The sequence below is a fragment of the Phasianus colchicus genome, chromosome 6 (assembly GCF_987193195.1).
Source record: "Phasianus colchicus chromosome 6, bPhaCol1.hap1.1, whole genome shotgun sequence".
Classification (NCBI taxonomy): domain Eukaryota; kingdom Metazoa; phylum Chordata; class Aves; order Galliformes; family Phasianidae; genus Phasianus; species Phasianus colchicus.
Window position 1 is genome coordinate 28952080 of NC_143441.1, and position 27625 is coordinate 28979704.

At 36.0% G+C, this 27625-nt stretch overlaps 1 protein-coding gene across 7 annotated transcripts in view; it reads left to right on the plus strand.

The window, feature by feature from the left end:
• COL28A1 (collagen type XXVIII alpha 1 chain) overlaps window positions 1-27625 on the plus strand; it is a 59540-nt gene that overhangs the window by 22741 nt on the left and 9174 nt on the right. For all 7 annotated transcript variants that reach the window (XM_090142756.1, XM_090142753.1, XM_090142751.1 and 4 more), the window contains 15 exons: window positions 1530-1598; window positions 2196-2264; window positions 3598-3666; window positions 4543-4611; window positions 5727-5795; window positions 6363-6431; window positions 7656-7724; window positions 8816-8887; window positions 10929-11000; window positions 11615-11683; window positions 14230-14298; window positions 16516-16584; window positions 17680-17748; window positions 21264-21332; window positions 23015-23083. In XM_090142756.1, coding sequence (XP_089998882.1) covers window positions 1530-1598; window positions 2196-2264; window positions 3598-3666; window positions 4543-4611; window positions 5727-5795; window positions 6363-6431; window positions 7656-7724; window positions 8816-8887; window positions 10929-11000; window positions 11615-11683; window positions 14230-14298; window positions 16516-16584; window positions 17680-17748; window positions 21264-21332; window positions 23015-23083 — 1041 coding nt within the window. The remainder of the gene's footprint in view (window positions 1-1529; window positions 1599-2195; window positions 2265-3597; window positions 3667-4542; window positions 4612-5726; window positions 5796-6362; window positions 6432-7655; window positions 7725-8815; window positions 8888-10928; window positions 11001-11614; window positions 11684-14229; window positions 14299-16515; window positions 16585-17679; window positions 17749-21263; window positions 21333-23014; window positions 23084-27625) is intronic.

The window sequence follows — 27625 nt, forward strand, 5'->3', positions numbered from 1 at the left end:
CATTTATTTAATCCAGACAGTAAGCTGTATCAAGAAATACATTAAACTTGGTTGCTGTATCCTATATTTTGGCAACATCTACATGCATAGAACACATACTGAAGCAGTATGGGTGTTGGTAAAATCCTATTAGTTTCTCAACTCTTCTGGTTTTCAATGTTGTACTAGCTTTCTCTGATTTTTATCTACCTGATAAGAATTATCTTTTTGATGCTGTATTAATTTACTAAATTATGAAAGTGTGCTCTTTTGAATGAGCATTAAATTTCTTAGCTATTCTTCCAATTATCATATCGTTTAATAATTAACCCAGACTATCCTATTTATAAGGAATTCTAAGTTGTTTTTGAATTTGTAGATCTTCATTTTATGAACTTTTTAGAAATAAAATGAAAATGCATTTGAGGCATGTTATTCTTCAGTTGAGATAAAATAATTTTGGAATTCTTTGTGCCTGTAACATCACAGATTGCATTAGTTTTCACTAACTATAATACTTGAATTTCCAGCTGAGCCTTAATTTTCAAAGAAATTGTAGGTACTGAGTGTTTAGCCTTCCTATATACTGGAAACAGTTTGTTTTAAACACACGTAAGCTCAGTGAGATCCTGCTCAAGGTCCCTTGTTGTACCAGGGTCCTGGGACAAATTAATGTGGGGTTATCCTATGAGTTTTACTGGAATTTCTGAACAGAGCAGTGTGGAGCCTGTTCAACACAGTGGTTGTAGTCTGTGTGAAGTGCATGGAAGGAGAATGTATATTTGTTATCAACTAACTGAGTACATTCTGTTTTGGAGAAGTTTTAAGTACTTTAAGTTGCAACTGATTGGAAATCATTACTACATTAGATACATGAAGTTTTAATCTGAGAATTACTTAGGTTAAATTGGATCTTAATAACATTTTGAGGCAGTGATTCCACCACTGTGTCAGGACTAGCATTTGTAGCATCAGTCTATGGCAGGCACTCCAGGCAATGAAGATCAGACCTTCAAAGGATTGTATCTGCCTGACCCCTGCTTATATCTCCAAGTGTCAGTTTTGAGGGGATCTGAAGCTTGTTTTCTGTAGAAGATATGATGGATTTGTTAGAAATTTATTAAACCCACAAGAGAATTAGGAGCTGCTTCAAAGATAGCACTAAGAACAACAGTTATGAGGTGAAAAAAATTTTAGTCCTACGTTTAAAACATAAATGTGGCTTGATTTCCAAATGAATGTCTCTCTGGAAAAAAAAGGAGCAAAAGAAACACATACCAAATTACTGAATAAAGTCAGAACCAAAGACATAATGGGAACAAATATATTTCAAACGGTTTTTAATATCATTACCTACTGCAGCAACTTTTATTGCTGGGATGCTGACCTTGCTACTAACCTAAATATTCCACTCTAAAAAATTTAATTTTTTAACTTAAAATACATATTTCTATACCCCTAAACAATGGAGTGGACAGGTAGTGTGAGGGAATCTGATTAAGAAAAGAGACTATTGCACTATGAGTCTCCTTCCATGTTTTTTCTTCTAGGGAGAACGAGGTCCTATAGGTCCCTATGGTCCTCCAGGAGTCCCTGGCATTGGAGAGCCAGGACCCAAGGTAAGTCTCAATTATACGCACATCCATTGAAGTGCTAACAATGTACAAACATTTTTGGGTGAAAGTGCTCACTTTATCAAACTCAAATTCTTTTAGTCCAAATATAAAACTTGCATAATATTGATAGGTTTGCATGTTTACATAGGATTGAGGCAACTGGCTTGCCTTTTGCTCAACCCTAAGTTTTCATTATGATTGTGCTGAAATATGTCAGACATAGTATCATTTAAATGTGGATTGAATGTGTGAGGTCAGTCAAGCACTAATGAGTAAACATAGTTCAAAGCATAGAAATACATCTCAATCACTGAAATATACGATCAATTGACAGACTTGTCTTACTATGTCTTCACTAGTGAACCAATATTCTACATTTTGCTGTTGGCATGAGGGCTGAAATACAATCTTGGATTCCAAGTGTTCACTGAAATGTATTTTCAAATGCTTCTAATTTATCTTTTATATTTGTTTTACTTCAAGAGATGTTTGATTTCAGACCTTTCTGATGACATGCTTAAGTCATCTATATATAAAAGTTTCTCTTTTCAGAAGCATCAAACTGAACTAAAATTGAACTTTCTAATTATTTTTCACAAGGGTTCTCAGGGTCTAGAAGGTAAAATTGGACCTCCTGGGCCTACTGGAATTGGTGAGCCAGGAATAACAGTAAGTCATTGATATGTGTATTGGAAATCAAAATAAGTAAACCTCAGTGAGCTTTAGTAAGCCTTAGTGATCAACAGCGGCTGCTGTATCAATTCCATAAACCCCTCTGCATAACCTAGAGCAACAGGAGTATTTTTGGCTATGCCAGCCCAATATTGCAACAGTAATTTTGTGTGGGTTACCAGAGTAGGAGAATTAAGTCATGTTCAAATGTGTTCTGGTGAAATAAAAAATTATTTAGTCTCTGTGAGCAAGATTATAGTATTCAGCTTGCAGACAGACATGGAATTGTATGTTGATAGGTATATATTCCTACTTTTCTGAGATAAGGATAAACTTAAAAATAGTCTGAAATATTATTGTAAGAAGATGAAAATCCAGGAGCTGAGATATTCTGCATCTTTCATCTGTAATGTGATTTGCATAAATTACAAAGCTCCAAAATGATATGCTTTTACTTATATTTTTAACTCCCAAGTTAGAGCAAGTTACCTTTAACGAGCTTTTTGTAGCTTTGAGAAACAGTTCTCTTTTTCTAATAGCTTCCTTGGAAGGTATTTTCAGTTTTTAGCAAAGGATTGCACTCTTTCTATAGAAGTGCTTGTTGGAGGCTTTTTCTTCCTGCTGGTCAGAGTATGTAATATGTAGTTCTCTTATTCCATTAAAAATCACAAAAAGATTGTTAATTAAGAAACCACAAATGTAAATAGCTGTTAGAAGTCATTCTAATATTAGTTTTGAATTTCTCCTAGTGATAGTGAAAGGCTTTTTTCCCACACACACACAAAAAGTGGGAGCATTTTAATTTAACCAAGATCATCCTTAAAAACTCTTCAGTATCTTTAAAATAATAAAATAGCTGATTTTTCTGGAAGAACAGAAATTACTACCATAATAAAAAAATAATTAGTATTCATTTAAAACAAAATTGACATTCTCTGTGTATGTTAGTCAGTCATTTTGCATGGAAAAAAAAATATGTTCAAATTAGTGACTGACATCATTTCAGGTACACAAAATTATAGGGAATAAATTTCATAGCAGTAAATATCATTACCATAATTTATTTCACAGTTACACTTGGGTTTTAAAGATACCATCTTTAAACATTAATTATGCTCAAAGCATTTCAGCATTAGCTTTTTCTAATCAAAATCCTCCAATTATGGTTTATTACAATTTGGTTTAATCATCTGGACTCAGCCAGCTGTTGTGGCACTGTTGCTAGCTATCTGTGTTGTAAGAGTTGCTAGGAACTATATTAGCAAGTTAGAGAAAAAGTCAGTAAGAAATGAAATGCTGATGTCATCTAATTCTTTTTCTTTTCTTACAGGGACCACCTGGCCCTAATGGTCTGCCAGGTGAGAGAGGTTTACCAGGAGAAGGTATTCAAGGCCAAAAGGTAGTTTTATGGAATTTATTTCTTTTTAAACATTGTGGAATAAATTTGCTGTCTAAGCTATTTAAGAGAATTGATTATTCCAGTCTTAGTCTTCTGAATCACCATGCTCTCTGAATATCTCTCCTGGTTCAAAACTATCAAGATAATTACAAAAGATCTGTACCATTCCTCTCAAGAAGTCAGTGTTTGTCTTTTTTATGTGCAGTAAGATATCTTATTTTTGTTACCGCTGTCTTCTGAAAAATTATTTATGTTCTCTTTGGAAAAAAATATTCAGGAACTGTTTTCTTTCTGTCATACCATTTTTGGAAGCTAAAAAATGGGTTATATGAGTCTCTGTGGACAGTTACCTCATTAATGGCACTTGTTAATATATGTAAACATTCTTTTTTTTTTTTTTTTTTAAATAATTAGAAACAAGCAAAGACTTATGGTAAAATTGTGACTGGGCTTCTCATCAGAATCCTTGAGTGACTTCAAGATTCTCTAGAGCCTTGAGCTACTAAATAAAGCAGATTTTTCTTCCTTTCATGGAAACAATGTTAGCCATTTCCTTGCACTGGAAGGTTCTGAGCCACTCTATTTACTGACCAAATGAACTTATTTTCACATTCTCAAAATGTGCCTTCCTATTTCCTAGAGTTTAGTTTTCTCCTTTTGAAGCTCTGTTCAACAACATAATGAATGCAGATGAAATTATGAACTATAATTGAATTGCTTTTCTGTAAAACTAGTAATTCCATTGACTGTTTTTCTTGTTTGTTTGTTTGCAAAGAAAAACTTTTTTTCCTCATTATCCACATAGTGCTGATCAGTTTGTCTTGGATGTTCTTTATAAATTCCTTAGTACAGTTCCAAACTTTTTCATATTTCTAGGGTGAAAAAGGCTCTGAAGGCAAAGTTGGTCCAGTGGGACTGCCAGGTCAACCAATAAAAGGTGACAAGGTGAGGGACTGAATATTTTCCTAATCATATTTATAGTTAGTTATATATATAGTAAATTAAAAGATGAATTATTTACAAAACTGCACAACAGTTGTGTGAATCTTAGGAATATGTGTGAATCCCAGAATCTCAGGAACTACTTTATACCATTCAATGCAGCTTCATAGACTGTGCTTATCAATATCAATAAATGAGTCTCATAATGTTAACTGCAAGTACCAAGCACTGTATTCTGTGCAGTAGAAAGTATGAGGGAAGAAATAGACTTTTTTTGTTCTGCATAAATTTATTTCCAAAATGTTATATAAAATGTCATTTGAATATTTTAAAAATATTGAACACGCTTTCATTCATATAGTCTAATGGACCTGAGGCAGATAAAGAAACACTCTGGCTTCTGAAATGTGTTAGCTTTTTGGTTCTCACACTCACAAAAATGCAGTGATGGCCAGAGTAGTTAGTATTTGGAACAATTTCAGTAATTAAGATCTTCTGCTGTAAGTGAAATGAATTATTGCTTTCTAGGGACTGGTGTCACACATCCTGGATATCTTTGTGGGTCTGTGCCACTCCCAGTACCCGTACCCTCCCAATATCTCCCCACCATAATTCCTCTGTTCTCTCCTTAAGTGCTGCAAAAACCTCTGTAATACCACCACTTGACAAAGATTTTTCCAAAATATTCTCTAACTGCCCTCTTCGTGGTCACAAGCTTTTCTTCTGAGTGTTGTGCAAGAAGCTGTATATTTCAGTGCAAGATAATCCTTGAAATTAATCTGTCTGCAAATATAAGCTACTGATCCTTCTAGCCTTCACTGTCTATTATAAATGAGATAGTGTTTGAAGGAATGAAGAAGTCAGACTTTCATTAGATTAATTGCCGTAAGCAGTCTTTAAGGTATTGTAGCAGGGGGTTGGAACTTGATGATTCTTGGAGTCCCTTCTAACCCAAGCCATTCTATGATTCTATTCAAAATTCTTATTTCACTCAAAAAGAAGCAGTGCAATTCAAAATAATACAGCTTGAGGGACTACTACTCTGTGATTAATGTAAGCATGTTAATCAGCTAACATGGTTTATTGCAATTTAGCTCTCTGGAATACTTTTTGTATAGGGCGAGCAAGGCTGGGTAGGACCACGGGGCCCAGCAGGTCCACCAGGAGTCGGTAATCCAGGAAGCCAGGTAAGTTTGAATGAGGGACAGACAGACACTGAGCTGCAAATATGCTGGAGATAGATAGCATGACTGAATCATGTATTTGTCGGTTTCATTCTTAAGTCAGAGGGAACCCATAAGCAGCCTAGATACATACTGTACGATCTGTCCTGCATTTCATCCAGTCTTTTCATAGACCCAGCCACAACTGAACACAGAGCTGCCTCTGAAGTCCACTGGTTCTGAATTTCAAGCTCTGTTGAAGCTTGAGCACAACCTTGAATAGGTGGATGCAGAATAACAAAAATGTCCAAAAAGATATTTTACTTTGTATTTTTGATTTTTGTTTTGTTTTTAGAAAAGTTGATTAAAGTTCATGCTTACAATGTACTGTACCAGTGAATCAGATCTTAAATGCAGATACTGAGATACTTCCCATTTGCTTTCTCCCTAAACAGTAACTGTGGTCATTACACTTGGATGAGGCTGTAAAATCCACAGAAAAATGGCAGTGATTAAATAATATAATTGTAAGCTGATAGACTCATGGTTAATTTCAAATATAGAAGAATATAATGCATTTTTGTTTTATAGGGTATACAGGGTCCAAGAGGAAATCCTGGGGCAAAAGGATCTAAAGGTTTTGGTGTTCAGGGTCCAAAGGTAATAATTAATACATTATTTTAAAAAATATCAATCACTAGCAAGAAGCAACAAGCAATGTATCTGTGCCAGATTTTCAAGAGGATGTTTTGTGAGATGAAAAAGATCACTGGAGAACTGTTCATTGAAAATAGCAATTCACTTTTGGATCTTTGAGGATAAAACACTCATGTTTTCAAAGTGGAACATGAGACTTCTGCTTTTTGAATATAGATTTTAGGTTCTAGGTGAACACAAATTTATAAACAAAGTATCTTTCAGACATGTTTCTATCAAAAGAATTTAATTCCTCATACATATTAATTTAAATACATAATTTTAGTAAGCTACTTAGCTGTAAACCAGGTATAGTTTGGAGACTCGTTAGGCTTGTCTATCCTTCAGCCTTCCACGGTGACCGTGAGAGAGAACCAAAACCAAAGGTAGAAATACTAGGAGAGAGAAAAGAGTTTAAATATAGTAGGCAACAGTGCACCTTAGCAAGAAGTAGAAAGAGAATGAGAAAATTGGGTAAAGAATTACTGCTTCCAAAGTCCAAGCCTCTAGCAATGTCTAGTAGCAGGTAAGAGCTGCATGAGAGGAAAAAGGGAATTTGGCAAAATGTTCAGGAGAGCTAATGGAATGAACTGATAAATTATGAGGTGGATGTATGCTTCATAATCATCTTGATTTACAAGAATCCAGCAAAAGCAGCGAGAAGTACAGTCAAGTTCATCTGGACATTACTTTGGCACATGAGTAGCAGTCACAGCAACAATGTTTAATAGTAATGTAGGGAAAAATAGGTAGTTCTGAAACATGTTAAATATGAAAACATTTTCCTTACTGTGAAAGTTACCCTGAAAAATGTAACTGGAAAATTAAATTCCTATTTCTTTAGAAAGAACTAGTTTTATACTACTGGAAAGAAGAATCACAAGGGCAAAACTTTCTCTCAAACAGAAGTTCTGATTTTTCTTTATATGGAATTATCTTTCAGTAAAAGAAGCGATGTATCAACATAAAATAGAAAATAAAATGCACTTAAATGAATTAGAACAAGAAGAAGGAAGTTAGAATTATTTACTTAGACTTTTTCCATACTGCATGGCTGAATAAAATAGATGCAGTCCTACAAGTTAATGGAGTTTTGACAGAAAAGAATATTCTAGTCAAAAATTTGACCATTTCTATGCATAAAGAAGTTATTTATGTAATACAAACAGAAGTGTTTTTTGTTATTAGGGCCAACAGGGTGAGCGTGGACAAAAAGGAGAACCAGGACTCCCAGCAGTTGGAGAACGAGGGCTAAAAGTGAGCCTGTTTTTAACTGTTTCTTACAGTGAATTCTATTTTTTCCCAGGTTACTGATAAACAAAGTAGAAGATTTTGTTTCTGTTAATTAACTAAAATCAAATCAAATATAAGAGATATAGATATTCCCATAATTTCAAATTTTTACCCTTTAAAATCAGAATGTCCTTCCTAAGGCTCCCGTGCTCCTAAAACCATTACTGCAGCCATAACAGAAAGAGCTTGTTCCCATCTTTTCTAAGTTAGAGAGATACCTCTGTGACCTGATAGAAAGGCTGCCACTACCTCAATTCCTCTACAGTGATTGGAAACAATGCAGTCTTATCTGATGGTGGTGCTCACACTGCTTTCATGTTAGAAAGGATAGTAAGCTCTTACAGCTTTGACTTCAACTGCCATTACAAAAGCTGTGTACAAGAACCTTGCCATTTCAAATAAGAATTCCTCCAAACTGGGTGAAGTGACATGGGTATTTTGAGTTTGGTGATTTTTTTCACGGAAAAAGCACTGGCCAGGACTGGTTCCTATTGATATTTTCAATCTCTGTAGCAAGGCCTGTCTTAGTAGCAATGCCTAGACCAGTTTATACAACAAGCGAGGTAGTCTTCAATTCCCACTTTCATTTATGGAACAAACCAGTCTGTGAGCATCATCCAACTAACACAATGCGATATATTCAGATAAACCAAAGACTATAATACAATTTCACAAGAAAAATGATTAGTTTAGACAGGCATTTTAGATGAGCAATCTGTCAGTCCAAAGTGTTTGACTTTGCAAGAAAATTTCTTTTTTCTTATGTTAACTTTGTACACAGAATATAAATCAAATTTCATCCATGTTTTTACTTGCTAAATAAATGTAAATTTATTTAACACAAAACCAAGTCTTAACATGTAGGCTTTAAGAGAACTTCAGAATACTTATCTTTTTGGATCCATAAAATATTTAACTTACTGGGAATAACAACCTTCACCTGAGTAAAAGTATTGTATCTAATGAGTTAACATTCTAACATACTGTTAGAACCGTTTTACAGAATGAAATAATTTATTGATGTATGCAGATACTATGATTTATTCTTCTCTAAGGGAGATACAGGTCCACCAGGAGTCCCAGGACAGAAAGGAATTCAGGGAGACCCTGGGAATCCAGGCAAAAGGGTAAGAAAATGTGTTTTCTTGAGTATAAAAGCCTTAGATGAAAGAAGACCAAACTCAGCCTTCAACACTTTTCAGATATTTAATAACAAGCAGTTCATTCTGGGGGATGGCATGTGCCAATAGATTTGTCAGGGAAAAAGGAGGGTAATAGTTGAGGTGTTTCCAGCAAATTTTGTTTACAGTGACTGTCATCTGAGTATGCGGCTGTTTTAGCAGTCCTGCCTTTTATGGGCTGTTAACTTCCACTAATTTTCACAGTCTTCACAATAGATAACTTGTGTCTTAAAGTTTGTTCAGATTTTTCCTGACACAAAGAAATCAGACTAAATCGATGTAGCCTGCAATATCTAGAAGAATTGTGAGTTGTGGCTGAAGTCTTCCAGCACAGCATCTAAACTGCCACAAAGATCCAAAAGCTCCTTGTTTCCAAGGGAAATTCTGAGACTTTAAGAAAACCTCAGGCATGTTACAAGAAAGGTTAATAAATTCAGTATGGTGGAAAGAAGTTTAGAGGGCAGCAAATCAAACTGACCAATAGTCAATTTAGAGCAAGGAGGGGGGTTTTAATTTTACTTCATCCAAAGAGAATAAGGTGCTGAGTGAGCAAAACTCATTGATTTGGCTAGTTGTTGAATGGCTGCTGACAATCCAGGGGCCTTCAAAGTCTGCTGCTGTGCAGCTTTATATGAGGGTATGCACCTTACTAACATATTGAACTGATGAACTGAACATAACTCTGGGGAGACTTTCCAATATTTGAAGGGAGTGTATAAACAGGAGGGAGTACGACTGTTTACAAGTGGAATGGTTTTCCCCTTTGTCCTATCTTAACTAAGACAGGGTAGGTTTAGTTTAGATATTAGGAGGAAGTTTTTCACTTAGATGGTGGTGATGCACTGGAACAGGTTGCCCAAGGAGGTTGTGGATGCCCCACAAGGCCAGACTGGATGTGGCTCTGTGCGGTGGTTGGTGACTCTGCACACACACAGCAGGCCTTTTCAACCCAGGCCATTCTATGATTCTATTATTCAGTGTAATACTTTTTAACTATAAGTGTTTAATCAGAAAGTATCTGAATAGCTGTAGTTAACACCTATTAAGGATGCAACTTCATGTTTTTTCAGCTGCAAGGGCAGTGCAAATACCAACCTTCCACTGTGGATAAATATGTGGCATTTGTGTTGTTACTTTGGAAATTAAAAAAAAAAAAGAAATCACCTACTATTAAAGTTCTTTGAAATGAAGCTCTTGATGTATCAGGAAGATACAACTGAATTTAGATTAAAGGTTGAGTTAAAGTTACATTTAGCTTTTGTACTTGACGATGCTGAATTTTTCTTTCACATACATTATTCTAATGATCATCTTGATATTATCACCTTCATTGTCATAATTCATTATAACTTAAAATGTTAGTACTGAGCAGCTACCTTGTATATTCAGGACAATGCAAAGAACAGTTTGATGTCTGCTGTGAACAGCGGGTACTGAGATATTATGGCAGTTTTATGCCAGTGGGAAGATGTCTTGCAGAAATGGGACCTTCAGGGGTGCTAAACAACAGCAGACTCTGAACTACCACGTCCATCAATACCTCAAATTAAAGATGAATGTTTAAACTTCATTTTAATCTGATTTTCATTTTCTGAATTATCTGCAATTGTTCTAATACACTAATTCAGTTGTTATTATGAAAAAAAAATCAAAATTTTCTTAGATAATTTTCCTAAACCTAATGTAATATGTGGAACTTAAGCCATTTTATTACTGTCTCAGCACACTGATATGGAAAGAGGAGGAACTAAGGTAAATGATGTGACTATTTAGATGTCTAAATATGAAATTAAAAGATTGGAAAGATGTATGAGTAAACAAACAAATGTTTTTTCTCTCACCTAGTTAAATTTAAGACATTTGGAGCAGCTTCTAAAACTGAGTGGAATTTCAGATTGAATGAAGCATCTATATTTCTAATTATGGGCATCATTCAGCTGTGAGTGAAATTTTGCTTTAATTTAAACCAAAGCTTTGCTTTCTTCAGGGTGACTCAGGAGAAAAAGGATCCCAGGGACAGGTTGGTCCTAAAGGAGAAAAAGGCCTATCTGGATCAAAAGTAAGCTTCTTTCAGGGCAACCCTTCACTTTGTATTTCATACAAAAATCTATGGGATATATTTAACACATAAATTTCTCAAGTGTACCATGCTTTAAAAAGCCAAAACAATTCTGTTGTTTGTCCTGTTTGTACTAAATGACATGAAAGTCCTGAGAAGAGAAAGAACAGGAAAATATAATTATAAGCTTTATAGTTATGCTTGAGCACTGGGAAGCTAAATTAAAATTGCCAGAGTGATTCTAATAATAAATATTTTGCAAATTTTGTCTGGGAAATATTAGCTTTCTATCAGAGTATTTTGTGTCTATTAAGTATTACTCTGACTGGTAAGTAAATTGAAATAATACCAGTGTTCTGGTTATTATTCTGGCTTAGTATGCGAGACACAAAAAATTAATTACTATTTAAAAAAATCAAATATAAAGTTAAACCAATAGTTATTTAAACCTTCCACAAGAGCAGTAAGTTGATTTATGTTTTTTTCCTGAATATTGTCAATTTTTATGTAAAGTTTTACAGATGTTTTTATAATATAAAGTTTTGGAAAAAAAATTGTTACTTGTGCAGAAAATAATATACTGTTTATATGAGAATTATGCTATTTTATAATAGGGTGAACCAGGAGAGAGAGGGCCACCTGGTATTGACGGATCTTCTATTCCGGGGCCCCCAGGACCAAAGGTGATTATCTAGTATGCATCTGCTGGAGACCAGCAACTGGATATTTTTTAGTGCACATTACTGTCAAAGGTGAAGGAATGTAAATTAAAGAAGTTAAAATTTCTTTTTGTAGTAATAAAACTGAGTGTATTTTAGAGGTCTAGAGTACTGAGAAGTACCAAAAATTAACATACTGTTTTGTGGACATTTAGCATGGTATTGGACTTTTAGTGGGTGGTATTGCTTCTTAAAGCCATTTATAAAAAAAAGAAAAGGATTGGTCCCTACTTTGAAATTAGTCACTTTCATGTCCTCTTATTTCTCATTTTCTTAAGCATTTTTTTTTTCTTGGAAAGTCTAAAGATTTCTTGAATGCAGCAGTAAGCCCCTGCAGGAAGGTGTCTTTGTGTACTTCCAGGAGTTTTATGCTGAACTAGAAGACTTTTTGGAAGTGAATGTTTGTGTGTGAATCTTTGCATGTCATTTTCAAGAGAATAACTGGACTGTATGCATTACTTTAAATGAAATGCTGTATACCAGATAACTAGAGCTATATCCCCTTCATTTTATCTGCAGAAAAAATGTACTTGAATTGGATGGGACTTGTCCTTCTGAGGAAAATATGTTGATTTAGCAACAGTAAAACTAACTTTGAAGGTTTTGAAAACATTTGAATATTCACAAATTCCCATTTTTATTTTATAAATAAAATAGTGGCTGTTTTTATAATATTAAGTTCAGTAATAATTGATGTTCTTCACCTTTGGTATAGTAATCACTAATAGACATTCAGTGACTCTGAAGACATTTTATCCCCAGTTTTCTTCTTCCTTTAGTATATATTTGCACCTACACACATGCACATGTAGGTATTGTATATTCAGTGTACTTAACAGCCTGGCAACAGGACATCACAGAGGGCTAGGTTGTGGTTTGAGCTGGTTTGTGTACAGATGAGGTAGGAAAGAGAGAACAAGCTCAAGATACAGCTGCAGTAAAAATGCAACTACTGAGAAGAAAGAAGGAGTGTGAGGTGCTCGTATCTCTTATTTTAGATTAAAATCATATTAATTTGCAATACTTTATGTCAAGAAAATATAAGTGACATGCTGTAACATGTCTTGCATGAAGACAGGTTTCAGGACACCAGTCAGCCTTCTGGACATAGTGCCATTTTCTTCATTAATGTGACATTTTTTAATAGACCAGTAAGTCATTTGTATGACAGTCTTGCTGAAAATAATAACTTTGTACACTTTACTGCCCTTTCCACTCTAATTTGATCAGTTTGGTACAGTTCATTACACCTTCATAGCAGAAGGGCCACAATAAAAATTCACTGGAGCCTCTAGGAGTTTTCAGATTCTTTACTAGATTTTATATCAGGCTTTTGTGTGCAGAAACTAGTACATCACTATAAGTAGTTTGAGTATTTATAAACTGCAAGTTGATTTTTAGAATATATAAAAATCTTTGCCAAATTAGTTCCATAATAATTTTTTTGTTTAAACAAAATTCTCTTGTGTTTCTGCCAACTGCTCAAAAATGTTACAGACTGCACAGGTCTGTATTCTCTCTTCATTGTGGAAAGTACAATGTTTTGCTAGCATTCGTGTTCTTGGAACGTCCTGGTATCTGAAGTAGTGAAGCCAGGCATAAATTTATTAGGTGAGGAAATGGCATATTTTGCAGTCCCAGGAGTTGTCATGGTCTGAGGTCTTCTTAGTATATCTCTAAGTATTTAATGTAATAGTAGATCTACATCTAATTCCTGCACAGCTGTGGTTGTGTATTTGGAAATTTATTTATTTTGAGCTACACCCACGTTTGGAGATTAAATGTTCATTTCCCTAGACAGCCATTATGCTGTTTCTAATATGGAGACAGTAACAGTAGATAGTAGTTTTTACTTCAGATTCCTTTCTCATGGTTGCAGTTGCTGCATGGTTTTGACAGAACCTTTGATCTGTATTCCCCAGTGAATGTCCTGAATTACTGACTTTCTCAGTACTTTTAAAAAATAGCAAAAGTTTCACTGGAAACTAAAATTTTCTTTTCATGATGCTTAAAATAAAGTAAAAAATCTGTTGCCATAAATTGAACATCAGAAGAAGTCCAAGAATTAGGATGAGAAAAGTGAAATCTAAGCCTCTTTGCTTTCCAGAAAAGTCACTGGCAGGGCTAAAATTACCCTGGGTAATATCTGAAGAAAAACTCAAGTTTCTTCCTGGGTCTTCATGAAATTCAGCCCGTGGAGTTTGCAACTTTGAAATGCTGTGCCACTGCATCTGTAGCCTTTCTAAATATACTCTGTTTTTGCCATCACTTTTAATTTCTTTGCTGTCCTCTGTGCTCTGGTAGGAACAAGGTTACATCAGCCTTACACCAGCCTGTGCTAGTTTGTGGTAGTAGATACTTCCTGTCAAAGTATTGATTTCATACTACCTAGCTCAGCAATTGTCATGTCAATGTCATAAAGAATAGAATACTTGTTCTTTTCTGTAAAACCTCAAATATTAATAATGAAAATAATGAAAATGTCTTTGGTTTTATTTCTTTTTAAATAGGGAGATCCAGGAACTGTTGGGCCACAAGGAGAAGATGGACGTCCTGGAGATTCAATAATGGGTCCAAAGGTAGGAATTTTGAGACAAAGTTGGAAAGCAAATCTGAGACATGTGCAAAGCTCCTGTGAAAGTGTAGAAACTGCCTGAGCAACATTTTTATGCCTGGTGATGTCTACGAAAGTGAAAGCTATGGACACGTTTATGTCTATATTCCTTTCTCTTTTTATTTATTTTTAAGAGCAATAGAGCAACTGTCTCTACAGTACTGCTTCAGGAAACAACTTTAAAACAAGTAGTGTCAGTGAATTAATTCAGCATGTCATCTGTGACAACAATGTCACCTGCCTTGTTGCAAGTACACTGACTCACTGTGAGTCACTGGGATTGTATTATCCAGATACCACAAAACTGTGCTGTGAGCAGCAGTAATCATAGACATGCTCTATTGTAGCCATTTCTATTGTGTTTCTGATGCAGCCATTAAAAATAAAACAAAACAACACACAAACAACTACATAATTTGGGCTAAAGAGCTGTCTCTTATAGCAGATTTGGCAGTAAATTTATTATTTAAGTAGATTTATAGTTATGTTACTAATGCCAAATCCAACTACCTGTCAGAATCCCAGTTATTAAAGAAGAGATTGTGTTAACGTGTTTGGTATTTACAGTGGTTTGCTAAAATTAAATGAAAATCTGTTTGGCAGGTTTTTTATTATGCTGGAATTGAAAATAAAAATAGAGATGAACTCATATTTTATGATTTTAATTGAGGCCCTGGGGTGTGTCCAAAGAAGGGGAGTGAAGGTGTTGAAGGGTCTGGAACACAAGTCTTACAAGGAGCAACTGAGGGAAGTGGGATTGTTCAGTATGGGGAAGGGGAGGCTCAGGGAAAAACTTAATTACTCTCCAACTGCTACCTGAAAAGAGGTTGAAGCAAGGTGGGAGTTGATCTCTTCTCCAACGTGGTAGAATGAGGGGTAGTGGCCTTAAGTTGTGCCAGTGGAGGTTCAAATTGGATATTAGGAAAAATTTCTTCTCAGAAAGAGTGGTAAGGCATTGGAACAGGCTGCCTAGGGAGTGGTAGAATCATCATCCCTAGAGGCGTTCAGAAAGTATGTAAATTTGGCACTAAGGGACATGTGGTTTAGCTGATGGTTTAGCAGGCATGGTGTTGATAAGTTGTCAGTTGGACTAGATGATGATCTTAGTGGTCTTTTCCCAACTTAATGATTCTAAGTTTCTATGATTCTATGAACTAACCTTCCATCAGTCTACAGTAGAGTCCATTTACCTTTCTTGGTTCTCTAGTACTGTGTGAGGGGATGTGCAGTGGCTGTCTGCGTGCCATGCTTAGATGTGGGGTGAATGTGTGACTTACAAGTATCAACAAGGAATTCCAATTGTTTTGGCAGTCACATAGGAACAACTTTAGTGCAAACTGCCAGTGTACCTTGAGAGATACATTATAGTATTAAGTTTTATTTTGTGATAAATGAGAATAAAGAATTGGCCTTAATGAACATGGAGAAGACTGAGGTACTCAACAAGTTTTTTGCCTTGGTGGCAGTCAGGTCTCCCACATTTATCATGTACCTGAACCTCTAGGTGGGGGCTAGGGGTACAAAATCCCTTTCAGAGAAGAGCAAGTCAGAGACCGCCTTATGAGACAACGTGTGCAAGTCTATGGGGTCGGGTGACATGCATCCCAGGGTCCTAAAGAAACTGGCTGATGTGGTTGCCAAACCATTCTCCATCATATTTAAAAAATCATGGCTGTCAGGTAAAACCCCTAGTGACTGGAAAAAGAGAAATATCACTTCCATTCTAAAGAAAGAGAGAAAGGAAGAGTTGAGCAACAGCAGGCCAGTAAGCTTCATATCTGTGCCTGGGAAGATAATGGAGCAGATATGTTAAGGCACATGCAAGAAGAGGAGGTGATGTGAAATAGCCAGCATGGCTTCACCAAAGGTAGATCACGCCTGACCAATCTGTTGGCCTTCCTACAATGGAGTGACTGCTTCAGTGGACAGTGGAAGGGTGACTAATGACATCTATGTGTACTTGTGCAAGGTCTTTGACACAATCCCATGTGACATTGCTATCTCTAAATTGGAGAGATATAGATTTAAAGGGTGGACAATTCAGTGGATAAAGAATTGGTTGAATGGTCACAGCCAAAGCGTTCTTGTAAATGACTCTAAGTCCTGGTAGAGGCCTTTTAATGTGTTACATTACAATGATCTGGTTACATGCACAATGCCTGATTTATTACTTTGTATTTAGGGTGACCCAGGACCACCTGGACCACCTGGACTCCGTGGAGAACAAGGTGAAGGCCACAAAGGTGAAGCTGTAAGTTTAAGTTTAATTCTTTACTGTTTATTGCTTATAATTACATTCTGTACTTAGTGTTATACAAAAACAAGAATGGCTCTGTATTAGTCACTTAGTTAAGTGTAACTAAACTTCTCTTTCATCCTTCACCAATTGTAAATATCTCAGATTTGTTATGAAATCCTTTCCTGTCCTGGATACAGCACTAGATCTACAGACAATCAGAACTGGGCATAAACTGAACTGCTTTTGTTTCAGCATCATGAAAGGGATTTTATGTAATTTCATTAAAGTCTTCATGGCTGCTCATATGTATTCACATTATGTAATAATATTACATTATCTGTGTAATGTTACTGTTGCTTTGAGTTCCTTCCTCTCTTCCTTTCTTCTTCTTCCTTCCTTATTTTCTCTTCAAGAGAAAATATCTGCTTGGCCAAACCATTCATTAATAAAACTATAACTGCTGGTTATATTCTGCCCAGTTACAGGATGGAAAACTTAGGTATATGTATATGTGCATGCTGCATTTCTATTAGTGACTAAACAATAAGAAGAGCTTTACTCAGCAGTAGTATTCCTTAAATTATGTTTATTATAAGACTCTTATCTCCACATGCTGTAAGAGTCATGCTTCTCTGCAAATCAATCAGAGACTTCAGTAAAAACTGTCTGTGTTTCTCCCTGCCATATGAATACATATCTTTGAAATATCTGCAGGTGGTAGCATGTGTCTTTCCCATTCTTAGGCCAACTTTGCCTACCTCATGACCTGTAAAGATCAATTCTGTGAACTACAAGTAGATATGAACAATAGTTATATAGCTAAGTCTAAGTAGCTCTGATAGAGCAAAGACATCTGTCCTCTGAATGCTGAAAGGGGGGGGTAGGGATGCCTTCAGCAATTTGAAGGGCAGCTGAAGGGGTTGTGAAGGATTGAGCAGGGAATAATAACAATGCCCATTGCTCAGTACACAATAGAAATACTGCAAATTTGAGAACAACAGGAACAGAGAGATTAGTAACTACTGCTGAAATTCTCTTCTTTATTGTAGAACATAACTACTACTTCTTTAGGACAACTAATGACATGCTATATTCTTCTTGTGCCAGGGACCTCCAGGACCAGCAGGCCCTCCAGGACCACCAGGCCCAAGCAGTGTGGGAGATCCTGGACCAAAGGTACGTACAGTAGTTGTACATGCATCTGGCTAGTAGACAGTGTAGACAAATATCTCACTACAAAGTGCATTACAATGACAAAATGCTAAAAATTCATCTCCCACTTTGCTTTTCGATTCAAAGAAAAGCTTGCAAAAGAATTTTCTACCTTGTTAGATGCAAACCAGTTTTTGCTTTGTTTCTTCAGATTTTCCATACACCCAAAGAATCAGAGTGTTTTTATGTGCTGGAATTTCCGTGTGGAAGTCAGAATCCAATGCAGGAGACTATTGCTTAGTAATTATTCACCTTTCTTCTATGGCAACAAAAAGAGCAAGGCTCCAAACAAATAAGGAGAAATAGTGATTACAGGTGAAACAGTGATGTATTTTTAAAGTTCCTAGCTATTGATTCCCCAGAGAAGACTACAGATCTTAACTGAAAATGAATAACACTTTACAGGAAAAACTTGATGGCAAAAAATGAACACACAAAAGGAAACAGTAAAGAGATTAGAAATTCAACACTGAAACACTTCTGAGCTTGTTTGTTTGTTTGTTTTATCATAAAACACAAAATAGCTGAACTGTTACAAAGCTCCATGAGTGTATAATTGGTCTAAAAAGTCACATTGTAGCTACTATGTTATAAAAACTCAGAAAAAAGAAAATTATGGCTAAAATCATATTATAAATTGCTTTATGGTGTCCTGCAGTGTGGTTTAATTAATGATTTCCTTATTACATGTGAAATAGAAAACACAGAGCATATTGTAGTAGAAAGTAAAATAAACATTACCTTTTTTTTTTTTCCAAACAGAACTTTTAACTTCAGTTCTCAGAGCATGAAAGTTCCCATCAAAAATAAACAATAACAATAATGTCTTAAAAACATATCCACAGTGAAGGAAAAACTGAAGGCCATTCATCCATAGAATTACCAATAGTCTGATGATAGGGACCCGAAACATCTGGTTTTGTGCTTCTGTTCAGAGCTACCACTTACTGATACAAGAGATTCCACCTGGAGTAATACAGAATCTGGCACATGCAGACTAAAGAACATAATTTCATTTATGGCAGCCACTATAGACTTGCAGAAAACAGATAGCTTAGCTTGTCTACAAGCACAGTGCAGGAAATAAATTAGAGCTCATCAAAGAGCAGCACTAATCCTTTTTGAAATGAATTCCGTGGAGAACAGCTTAGTGTCACACCTTAGGAAAAAAAACCTGCTCCCTTTTGCAACTTACAAAGTAAAATGAAAGTCTTTTTCTCTAAGCCAAGAAATACAAAAACTTTGATAATTGCTATAAAGCTCTACAAAAGAGCTTTTCAGTGAGACATCTGGCATTAACTAAGCATGTGAGGCTAAAATTTGATCCTTCACCTGCATTGACCCTGTGTAAGAATGTATTACTCGTGGGAGAAAGAGAGACAAAATTTCAAGGCATACTTGTGCTTTTTTTTTTTTGTCAGGGCTGATTTAAGAGTAGGTTGCAACTGCAGCAAAATGAAACACTGCAAATTGTTTATTTGCTCAGTACCTTCCCTTCACAATGGCTTACAGATTGCTTCCTTGTCCACAGCAGCCCAGAATCTCTTAAAATCAGTATATATTGCAAAGCACTGTCAGTATAACTTCCTCATAGCTTTGACACATCTGGCAGGTTTCAGAAGCTTGAGAAGGGAAAACTTTGGCTGCTCTTTGCTTCATCTGCTTAGGGTTGTTTCATACAAGGATACTGAGAATCAATAATTTGTCTCTTGATAACAGATGAAATTTAAAAGGAGGGTGGCTACATTTGCCTAGTCTCATACTATTTGCTAGTAATACAACAATCTCAAGCAGATGGTAGGGAAATGCTTTGCAGGAGGAACTGATAAACCACAGAGGTTTTAAAAGATCAGGAATATCTACCATTCCTCTCACTGTAGAGAGATACCTGCCAGCACTGTGTGTCAGATTTAAGTGCTACAATCTTTATATGCTTAGGTTTATAATCTTTAAATGTTTACAGATAGGATCTGCCACAAAGCAAAACAAAATGTCAAGGACACTGCCAGTGTCTTTGTTCTTGAATTAGCAGGGAAGGTGTGATAGAAAAGTGTCAGATCATCAGAGAAGAACACCTCTCATCCATAAAAAAAAGAAAAAGAAATAGCCCTCTCTTTGGCTCCATTTTCCAAACCAGACCAGACCAAACCAACAAACCAACCCCCCTTTTTGATCAAATCTGAGGGAGAAATTCTCAACCGACTAATCTGGCAAACAGCATAACCCTCAGACTCCGAGCTTGACACATCAATTTAAAGCCAAGAGTGCCCGTATACCATGCCTATATGTTGGCTCAAGCTGGCCAGTGTCCAGGGCTTTGGAAGAAAGAGGAACTGAAAATCAATTCAGTAGCCAAATATTATATCAAGAAGGAAAGCATTATAAGCTTAATCTAAGCCTTCGTCTTTGGATTCAGGTTTACCACTTCTCCAAATCCATCAAAATCGAGCTAAGGCCTTAATGCGTCAACATAAATAGCACATGCCAGAACTTAGCATGGGAGTTTCATATACAAAACACACAGATTGGTGTGATCTGTCACTGGAGATTTAATTTCAGGCATTTCACCTAAAAAGCAGTCATTAAGATCTGAAAGCTGTACAAATGTTCATGAAAGTAAAAGAAGTCAGTAAGATGTTCTGTACTCTTGTTTCCTTCCTTTTTAATCAGTATGATATGTTCTTTCTTTTCACCTATCACAAATGAAGTGTCATGTGTGATCAGTGTGATGTGTACATGCAGTTTTCTTCTGGTTGGACTGCTCCCTCTGCAGGCATATCAATTTGAAGTGTTTTTCCTAGTGTGAAAGCAATAGAATGAAGACTTTCATCAAAGAAAATTTTTATTTTGTCAAGAGATACCATCTGTTCATGACACTGTTGTTAGTATATTGGATGAGTGATAACTTATCAGAACATTTCTATCTTTAGCATTTGTCTGCACAGATATAATTTAAGAACATTTGCTTAGTTCAGAATTTTCTGGCCCGTAACTTAACAATTGTTTGTTTGTTTATTTTTCTTTTCAAAGAGATGAGAGTTTCCTAATGAAAATGTGCTGTATGTGTGCCTATTCATTTATTCTGTTGCAGACTGTGGGAAAAAAGCTGCCTTTCATGTCCCTGTGCCTCGCCCCTACCAGCAATGTCCCCTGGCCCCTATCTCCTTCCATCGGGCTTGTCTGCAGCACACAGAGCAGCACGGTACACAGAACTGCTCATATTCCCACTGACCTGCCAGCTGCTGCCCTGAGTTTGCTAGCTTATTAGGGGATGAGCCCTTCTGCTTTTTTCCTCACTGAAGTATTAACTGAGAAAAAAAGTATAAATTGAGCTTTTTTATCAATCTATAAAGCAAATGTCTGTAGCATTTATTTGCTTTCTTTTTGAAGCAGTTGTTTGGCCAACTGCTTTTTGAGTGTATGAAAAGTGTACTAGTTAATAAGTGGTAAATTACTGATGCTATTATGACTGCTTTCAGGGAGAACGTGGACTGACTGGTGTTCCTGGGCCCCCAGGACCGAGGGGAAGCGGAATGGTTGGTCCTAAGGTTGGTACTACATCATCTTGAAGCTTCCTGCTTTTTTGTAATGCTGGCTGCCAGACTCTCCAATCTCTCTGACACCAGAATAGTTCCTTCAGTTACTGATTCGTGTTGGTGCAACTGCAGGAGAAATCAAGCTTTACAGCATGGGAATTGACTATTCATTTCTATGACTGGATTAGAAAGGAGTACTGCCTGAAAACTGCATTTGCAGCTAAAATTTATGAGATCACAGCTTTAGATTACATATAGCTAATAATTGAGTTAAATGACACATTTATTTCTTTTGCACCTATTATATTTCCAAGATATTCTTTTGTGGGTGAAAATATGCTAAATTTGGATTTTATGTTTGCTTTTTTTGCTCACTGAAATTGAATCCTGTTAGCTTCATTTGTAAAACCATTAGGAAAGAAACATAAAGCAAAAGAAATTAATTCTATAAGGAGCCAGCATGCAACATCTGGACAAATTTTAATTTCCTCCACTAAAATGAATGATAATTCAAAAAGGAAAAAACTGCTGCTAAAAAAGATAACTCAGTTTATGCCCGTATTTCTGTATCATGAATGTATCCATTCATTATTTTTACAAAGTCAATGGAGAAAACATTGGATTTCTGTGTATATTTCTCCATATTTACTTAAGTTAAAAACATGTATGTCTTTGTAACTTTTTCTGTAATTTCTTTAGCAGATACAATAACTGAAGTCTCCACAGCTGTTTTGAATAAATTGGTGTCTGAATGGAGAAATGTTATTACCAACCTGATACAGAAATGCAGTGAGCAATAGGGCATGAACGTTTTTTCTCAGAATGTACATATGACTTTGCATTGCTTTGTGAAAGCTATAGCAATTTCAGTACCTCAGTAAATCATATAGCCGGTGTGTTTAAAAAGGGTAATTTTGGTAAGAATCAGTTTAGGCTGGGTCTCAAAGCCCACAAAATGTGTGACAATATATAGTGCTCAGCCCAAAGCCTTCAAGAATGAAAAATACGTTCTCTGTGTGGAAATGATATTTCACTTTCAGGGCCGAGGACCATCTTGTATCATCTAGTTCTCGAGATAAGATTTTTAGAACAACAATGTTTCGTGTGAACCCCTGCTGATATAAACGTAGTTTAACAGTAGTTTTTACAAGAGATTCTGTCAAAGTATGTGGCAAGATTTTGTCCATGGGTCCATAGAAAGACTTTACCTGTTTTCTACTGTAGCCACAAAAATCAGCAGGTATTGCTTTGACTGTTGCCACTTAAGATTTTCTGAGTGAGTGGTGCTCCCAGAGACCATGGCTTGAAATACATGCTTATGCAGTGTGTAAGAGCTAACATGTCTAGCTTTGTTGCTCTACTGCTTGCCTCTGTATGCAGTGATTGCACTAATCTGCTGGATAAAGTTGGCTTCTGTTGTTTTCTACCCAGGAAAATCATCACACTGTTTCATGGGCATATTTTATTCTTTAATTGTTTTCTGCTTAATTGTTCCTTTACTTTCCTGAGAGTTTGCTAAGTGTAACTACTGAAGCCTACTGTGAGAAACCATAAACCACAGAAGGATTGGAACTAGAGTCTTCAAAAAAGTTTTACTTGTCCTTGCAGTAAATTTGAAATGACTTCTTTAGTGTTATCAGGAATAGAATTTATCTCCTAATTCTTCTTTTTTTTTGTCACACTGATTGTAATAGGGTGTTATGGGACGGAAAGGCTTGCCTGGTCCCTCTGGTCCTCCTGGCATCAGCATACAGGGAGATAAGGTAATCCAGTTTAATGTAGTATGTTTCCAGTTTCTTCTTATATCTCCTTCCTAGGAAGTTTCATCTTTTTATTTTTTCTTCCTCTGTATATTCTGTTTGCCACTGAACTCTTGCAAATATTCTTTGTAAATCATTCATAAAGTATGTAAAATTTACTTTAGCTATTAACTTTCATTACTGTTGACACATGATTGCTCTCCTATTATTCATATTGCTACAGATATATTTAACCTCTCTCATCCTTGTCACGTTTCATTGACTTGTTAGACTTGGAGCACTGTCCAAAGAAAACATCTGGAGTTTGCTTTTGATGCCCTTATGTAAAGACAGTAACAGAGAGCTACTGTATTTATCCAGAACAAGACAAACAACACGTAACTATAAGAACATAAAAGAAATTAGCCAATCTCCAACTTATTCTTCATCATTACTAGCCTAGTTCCAGTCGTACCAAAACATGCCTCCTTACAAGGAGAAAGGCAAACATGGTAAAATATTCTCTGTTGAAATTTAATGAAATGCCTTGTCATAAATGTGTGGAAACAAAGTGCTAAAACTGAAGGCTCTAGTGGAGAAAAAAAATATTTCTCCTATTTCTCTCAAATCAATGCTTAAAGTTGAGCATGTGATTGAATATTTCCCTGGATCAGGAGTTGAGTTCCACTCTGCAACTCTCAAGTTTTAAATCACCAGTAATTTGATAAGAGGTGCACTATTTCAGTCGGGTTAAGACAGATGTCTCACAACATCACAGTGGGCTGTAGAAACTAAAGCCACCATGGAATTTGTTGGCAAAATTGGTTTTCGTTGCGACATACTGATGTGCTAAAATAAAATAAATAAATAAATACATTTATGTTGTTACCAAACGTTTCATAGGATAATCTTTCTTTTATTCAGGGTGGAATTATTTCATGCAAGCTTAACCAGGAAAGCATTATTCCTGACTTTGTTTTCATCCGTACTTACTCCAACTCCAGCTTCAATGTCTTCCATAATAATGTTAATCATTTCCCTTTTTATACAAGCAGAGAGCACTTTCCTTCTTCACTGTGAAATGTTTTATAGCATAAGAACGTACTTTACCACATTCTCCCTTTTCTCATTTTTTCTCATTATTATATAACTCTCTTCAACAGATTCTGATTTATCATGTTTCAAGACTCCTAGACAAAGATCTGTCTGTGGTTAGAGTCACCTGATTGTCCGAACCTTTGGTTTTGATCTATCTGCACCTTTCTTCTATTTTAATGGTTAGCAGTGTCCATAAAGATAATAGGTATTCTAATGTGATAATGTAGGTAACATTTTCCTTTCTTTGCTGAATTTCAGAAGCCTGTTTGCACTATTCTTGAAGAAAGCAGAAATGTTTCTGCCATCTCTATGTGCTTTATAGTATAGGAAAACTGTTTCTGCCTGGCTTTAAAAGGCATTTTTGTTGTGTTCCCAGAATCTAATACTTGGAATATTTCTTTGTTAATTTCATGGGTATGGAAGTTAGTTAGCACAATTCCCATTCTGAGCAGAAACATTTCATGACTCAGTGTAATGCAGGAATAAGTATCTTGATTATTGTGTATTCTTTCTCTTCCTGAAGAAAAATAAAAGTCGAAATATTTTCAGTGGCTAATAGGTAGATATACAGATATCCAGACACACAGAGGTTTGGATGATAGTAATGGCACTGCTATGAATAATATCTATCAGTACCCGTTTGCTCCATTTACTGGCGCTTATTGAACATCAATCTCTCACATCTGTCTTTTTGTCTCCTCACAAACATCACAAGCTTCATATTTTATGGCCATTCTTCATCAGTTTAAAGCTACTATACTCCTTGATTTGAACTATCAATATTACTCCAAGTATCTACTTAGATATACATGGAGTTCTGAAGGCATGCGGTAAGAATGGAATGTCAAAAATGAGATGGGTTTTGAGTAACTTTATGTTAATATCAGCATCCATTGGTCTTTTTTTTTTTGTGTGTGTGTGCTTGGTTTCCTTTCAAAACCACAGTCTAGACATTCTCAGATCTTCACTCTTAGAATGGCATTTTAACATAAAAGTCTACTTATTGATCAGTGATCTACCAGGATATTATGATCAAGGATTTATGGGTCCTTTTTTAGATGAATACTGCTTTGATTTTTAGGATAAGACTGATGGTCAATTTTGAGTTTAACTTTGTACATACACTGAGCTGGTATAATGACAAATATTTAAAAATTTATGCAATATACATCTTGCTTAGTTACTAAATATTTTCTTATGGTATCTATGACAAATCCTTTCTGTTGATGATCGATTACACAAGTAGAGAAAGCCGGATTTGGTTCTGCAGTTGACATTTAAAGTATAAAATTCATGTGTGTCTGTGATTAATGTCAGCTGCATAGGCTTGATTTTTTTTTTTTAGAAAAGTAGGTCTCTTTCGATTTTGTTGCCTAAACATCATCCTAAGTGCCTAACTGTCAAATGACTTCAATAAATCTATAGTTTTCTTAGATCTGACATTTATTGTTAATGACAGACTACTGGAATACAAAGCAGATTCTAATTCTGGTTCATGTGTATGTGCTCTGCAAATCTGTAAAGAAGTTAATCAGGCAGTTCTATGATGACTAGTCAGGAGGAACAGTCTGTTCCAGTGCTGGACAGCAAGCATTGAAACAGGCTGGCATGCTACTTTGCTGTGTTTAAAAGTCATTTGCATTGATAACCTATATAGAAGACCTATGAAGTACAATCCTGCTGAAAAGTAGCTTTAAGTTAATTAAATAGTCACTGAACATTTAAGAATGCCAATTAAACTCCTTTGTACATTCCATTGTCTTATTAATATTTCCTATTTGTAGGAAAGCCCATTATTTTTCCTAGTGCATTAGCTATGTAGTTTGCTGCAGTCTCGTTTCCAGTATCCAACATCTACTTAACAGTGCCTGTTCTTTCTAGCTGTAAGAAATCGTGGAGTGTGAAAATGGGAGAGTTTTTTTTTTTTCCAGAGGCAAGAAGTTAATGATTAGCGGGTCAGTGGTATGTAGTCTGACAAGGAGCAGAGGTTTTGAGCTCCCTGTGTTGGGTCTAGTGGATCTGAGAGGCTCCCACACGGCAGGACTGACTCTTCAGGCAGTGCCTTTGGTGAAGATGTGTCGGAGTGTGGTAGGTGTCTTTGCCTCGTACAGGGCACAACCACAGCTCACCTGTGTGCAATCAGAGGCTCCCATTTCAGCAGGTTCTCAGTGAAATCTGGGATTTGAACAGGAAAAAAAACACCTGACTTTGACTCCTAGTATACTGCCTCTTCTAGGAAGGTGCATCTCAATGTCTGACGCCATGTGAACTTTCAGCTCAAGAGAGCCAATCGTGGGAAGAGAAATTGTCTGGTTGTGCATCACATAGCTGCTTCTCCACCTGAAGAAATCTGTAATTCCCTTATCCAGTCCAGCAGAAATGATCAGTCTACCAGTTCCCCAAAAGCACTAGTTTACCTACTGTGAAGAAGGGAGTCTTGAAAATTGTGTATTTTTCTGTCCATTATGAGCAGTTTAGCCACTTTAGGCATAGTTGTGAACACCTATCCAAGTATGAGTATGGGGTGTGTGAGACAGTCTGAGCTCTTGACTGAAAAATATAACTCACTAGACTTGTACTGGTCTATGCAGATATGCCTAAGCTAGGTTTACTGCAGACAGTAGGTGATCTCACTGATATTCCCTAGAGCTGTTTTTAATATTTGCACAGGGCATTGCTGTTATGCTACAAATGTGAATTTTGGGGAAGCTTTTATGTATCAGGCAATCTAATTCTCTCTAGCTGTGTTTAAAATGTATGCAGTATTTTATCTGAAAAATTTATTTACTCTGTTAAAGAAAACAGAACAGTTTCAGGAACCCACATGCTGTGAAGGATTTTCTGTACTTATTTTATGACAACTGTGGTTTTCAATGTGCTATATCCTCATCCTGCTAGTGTGAACACGCTTTTCAAGTCTCTGTTTGCACAGCAGGACATACAGAACAATCCTTTCAAAACAAATTTGCACTTTGTAGCCAGACTGATCCTGTCATTTGAAGCGTCAGCAGAAATGTGTTCTCTCCACATTGTGAAAAACAGAGACCTCATTTACTTAAAATCAGAAAAATTAAGCCAACCTTGAAGAGATCCTAGGTGTGTGTACCTAGAGAACCTTTGTGTTGGACTTTGTTTTTCCACTTGTATTCATCCATCCATAGGCTGGATGAATAACTGAACCTCATTGTGTGAAACTCACTACTTTTGTCTTTCATTCATGTCAGCGTAACGTCACTATTTTGTTTAATTAAACAGGAATATAGTCATTGTATACTTTGTCAAAGTACATTATGATTCATACTCAATTGTTTATTTCTTAATTTCTTCAGATTCAGAGCAATTCTATCTTGAAAATTACACATTTCATTTCCTAATGCAAGTATCTGGCTTTGTCTGTGATGCAGGATGTCATAAACTGAATAGACACAAAGTGGCTACCTTAATTTTTCATTAAACTTACTTTTCATA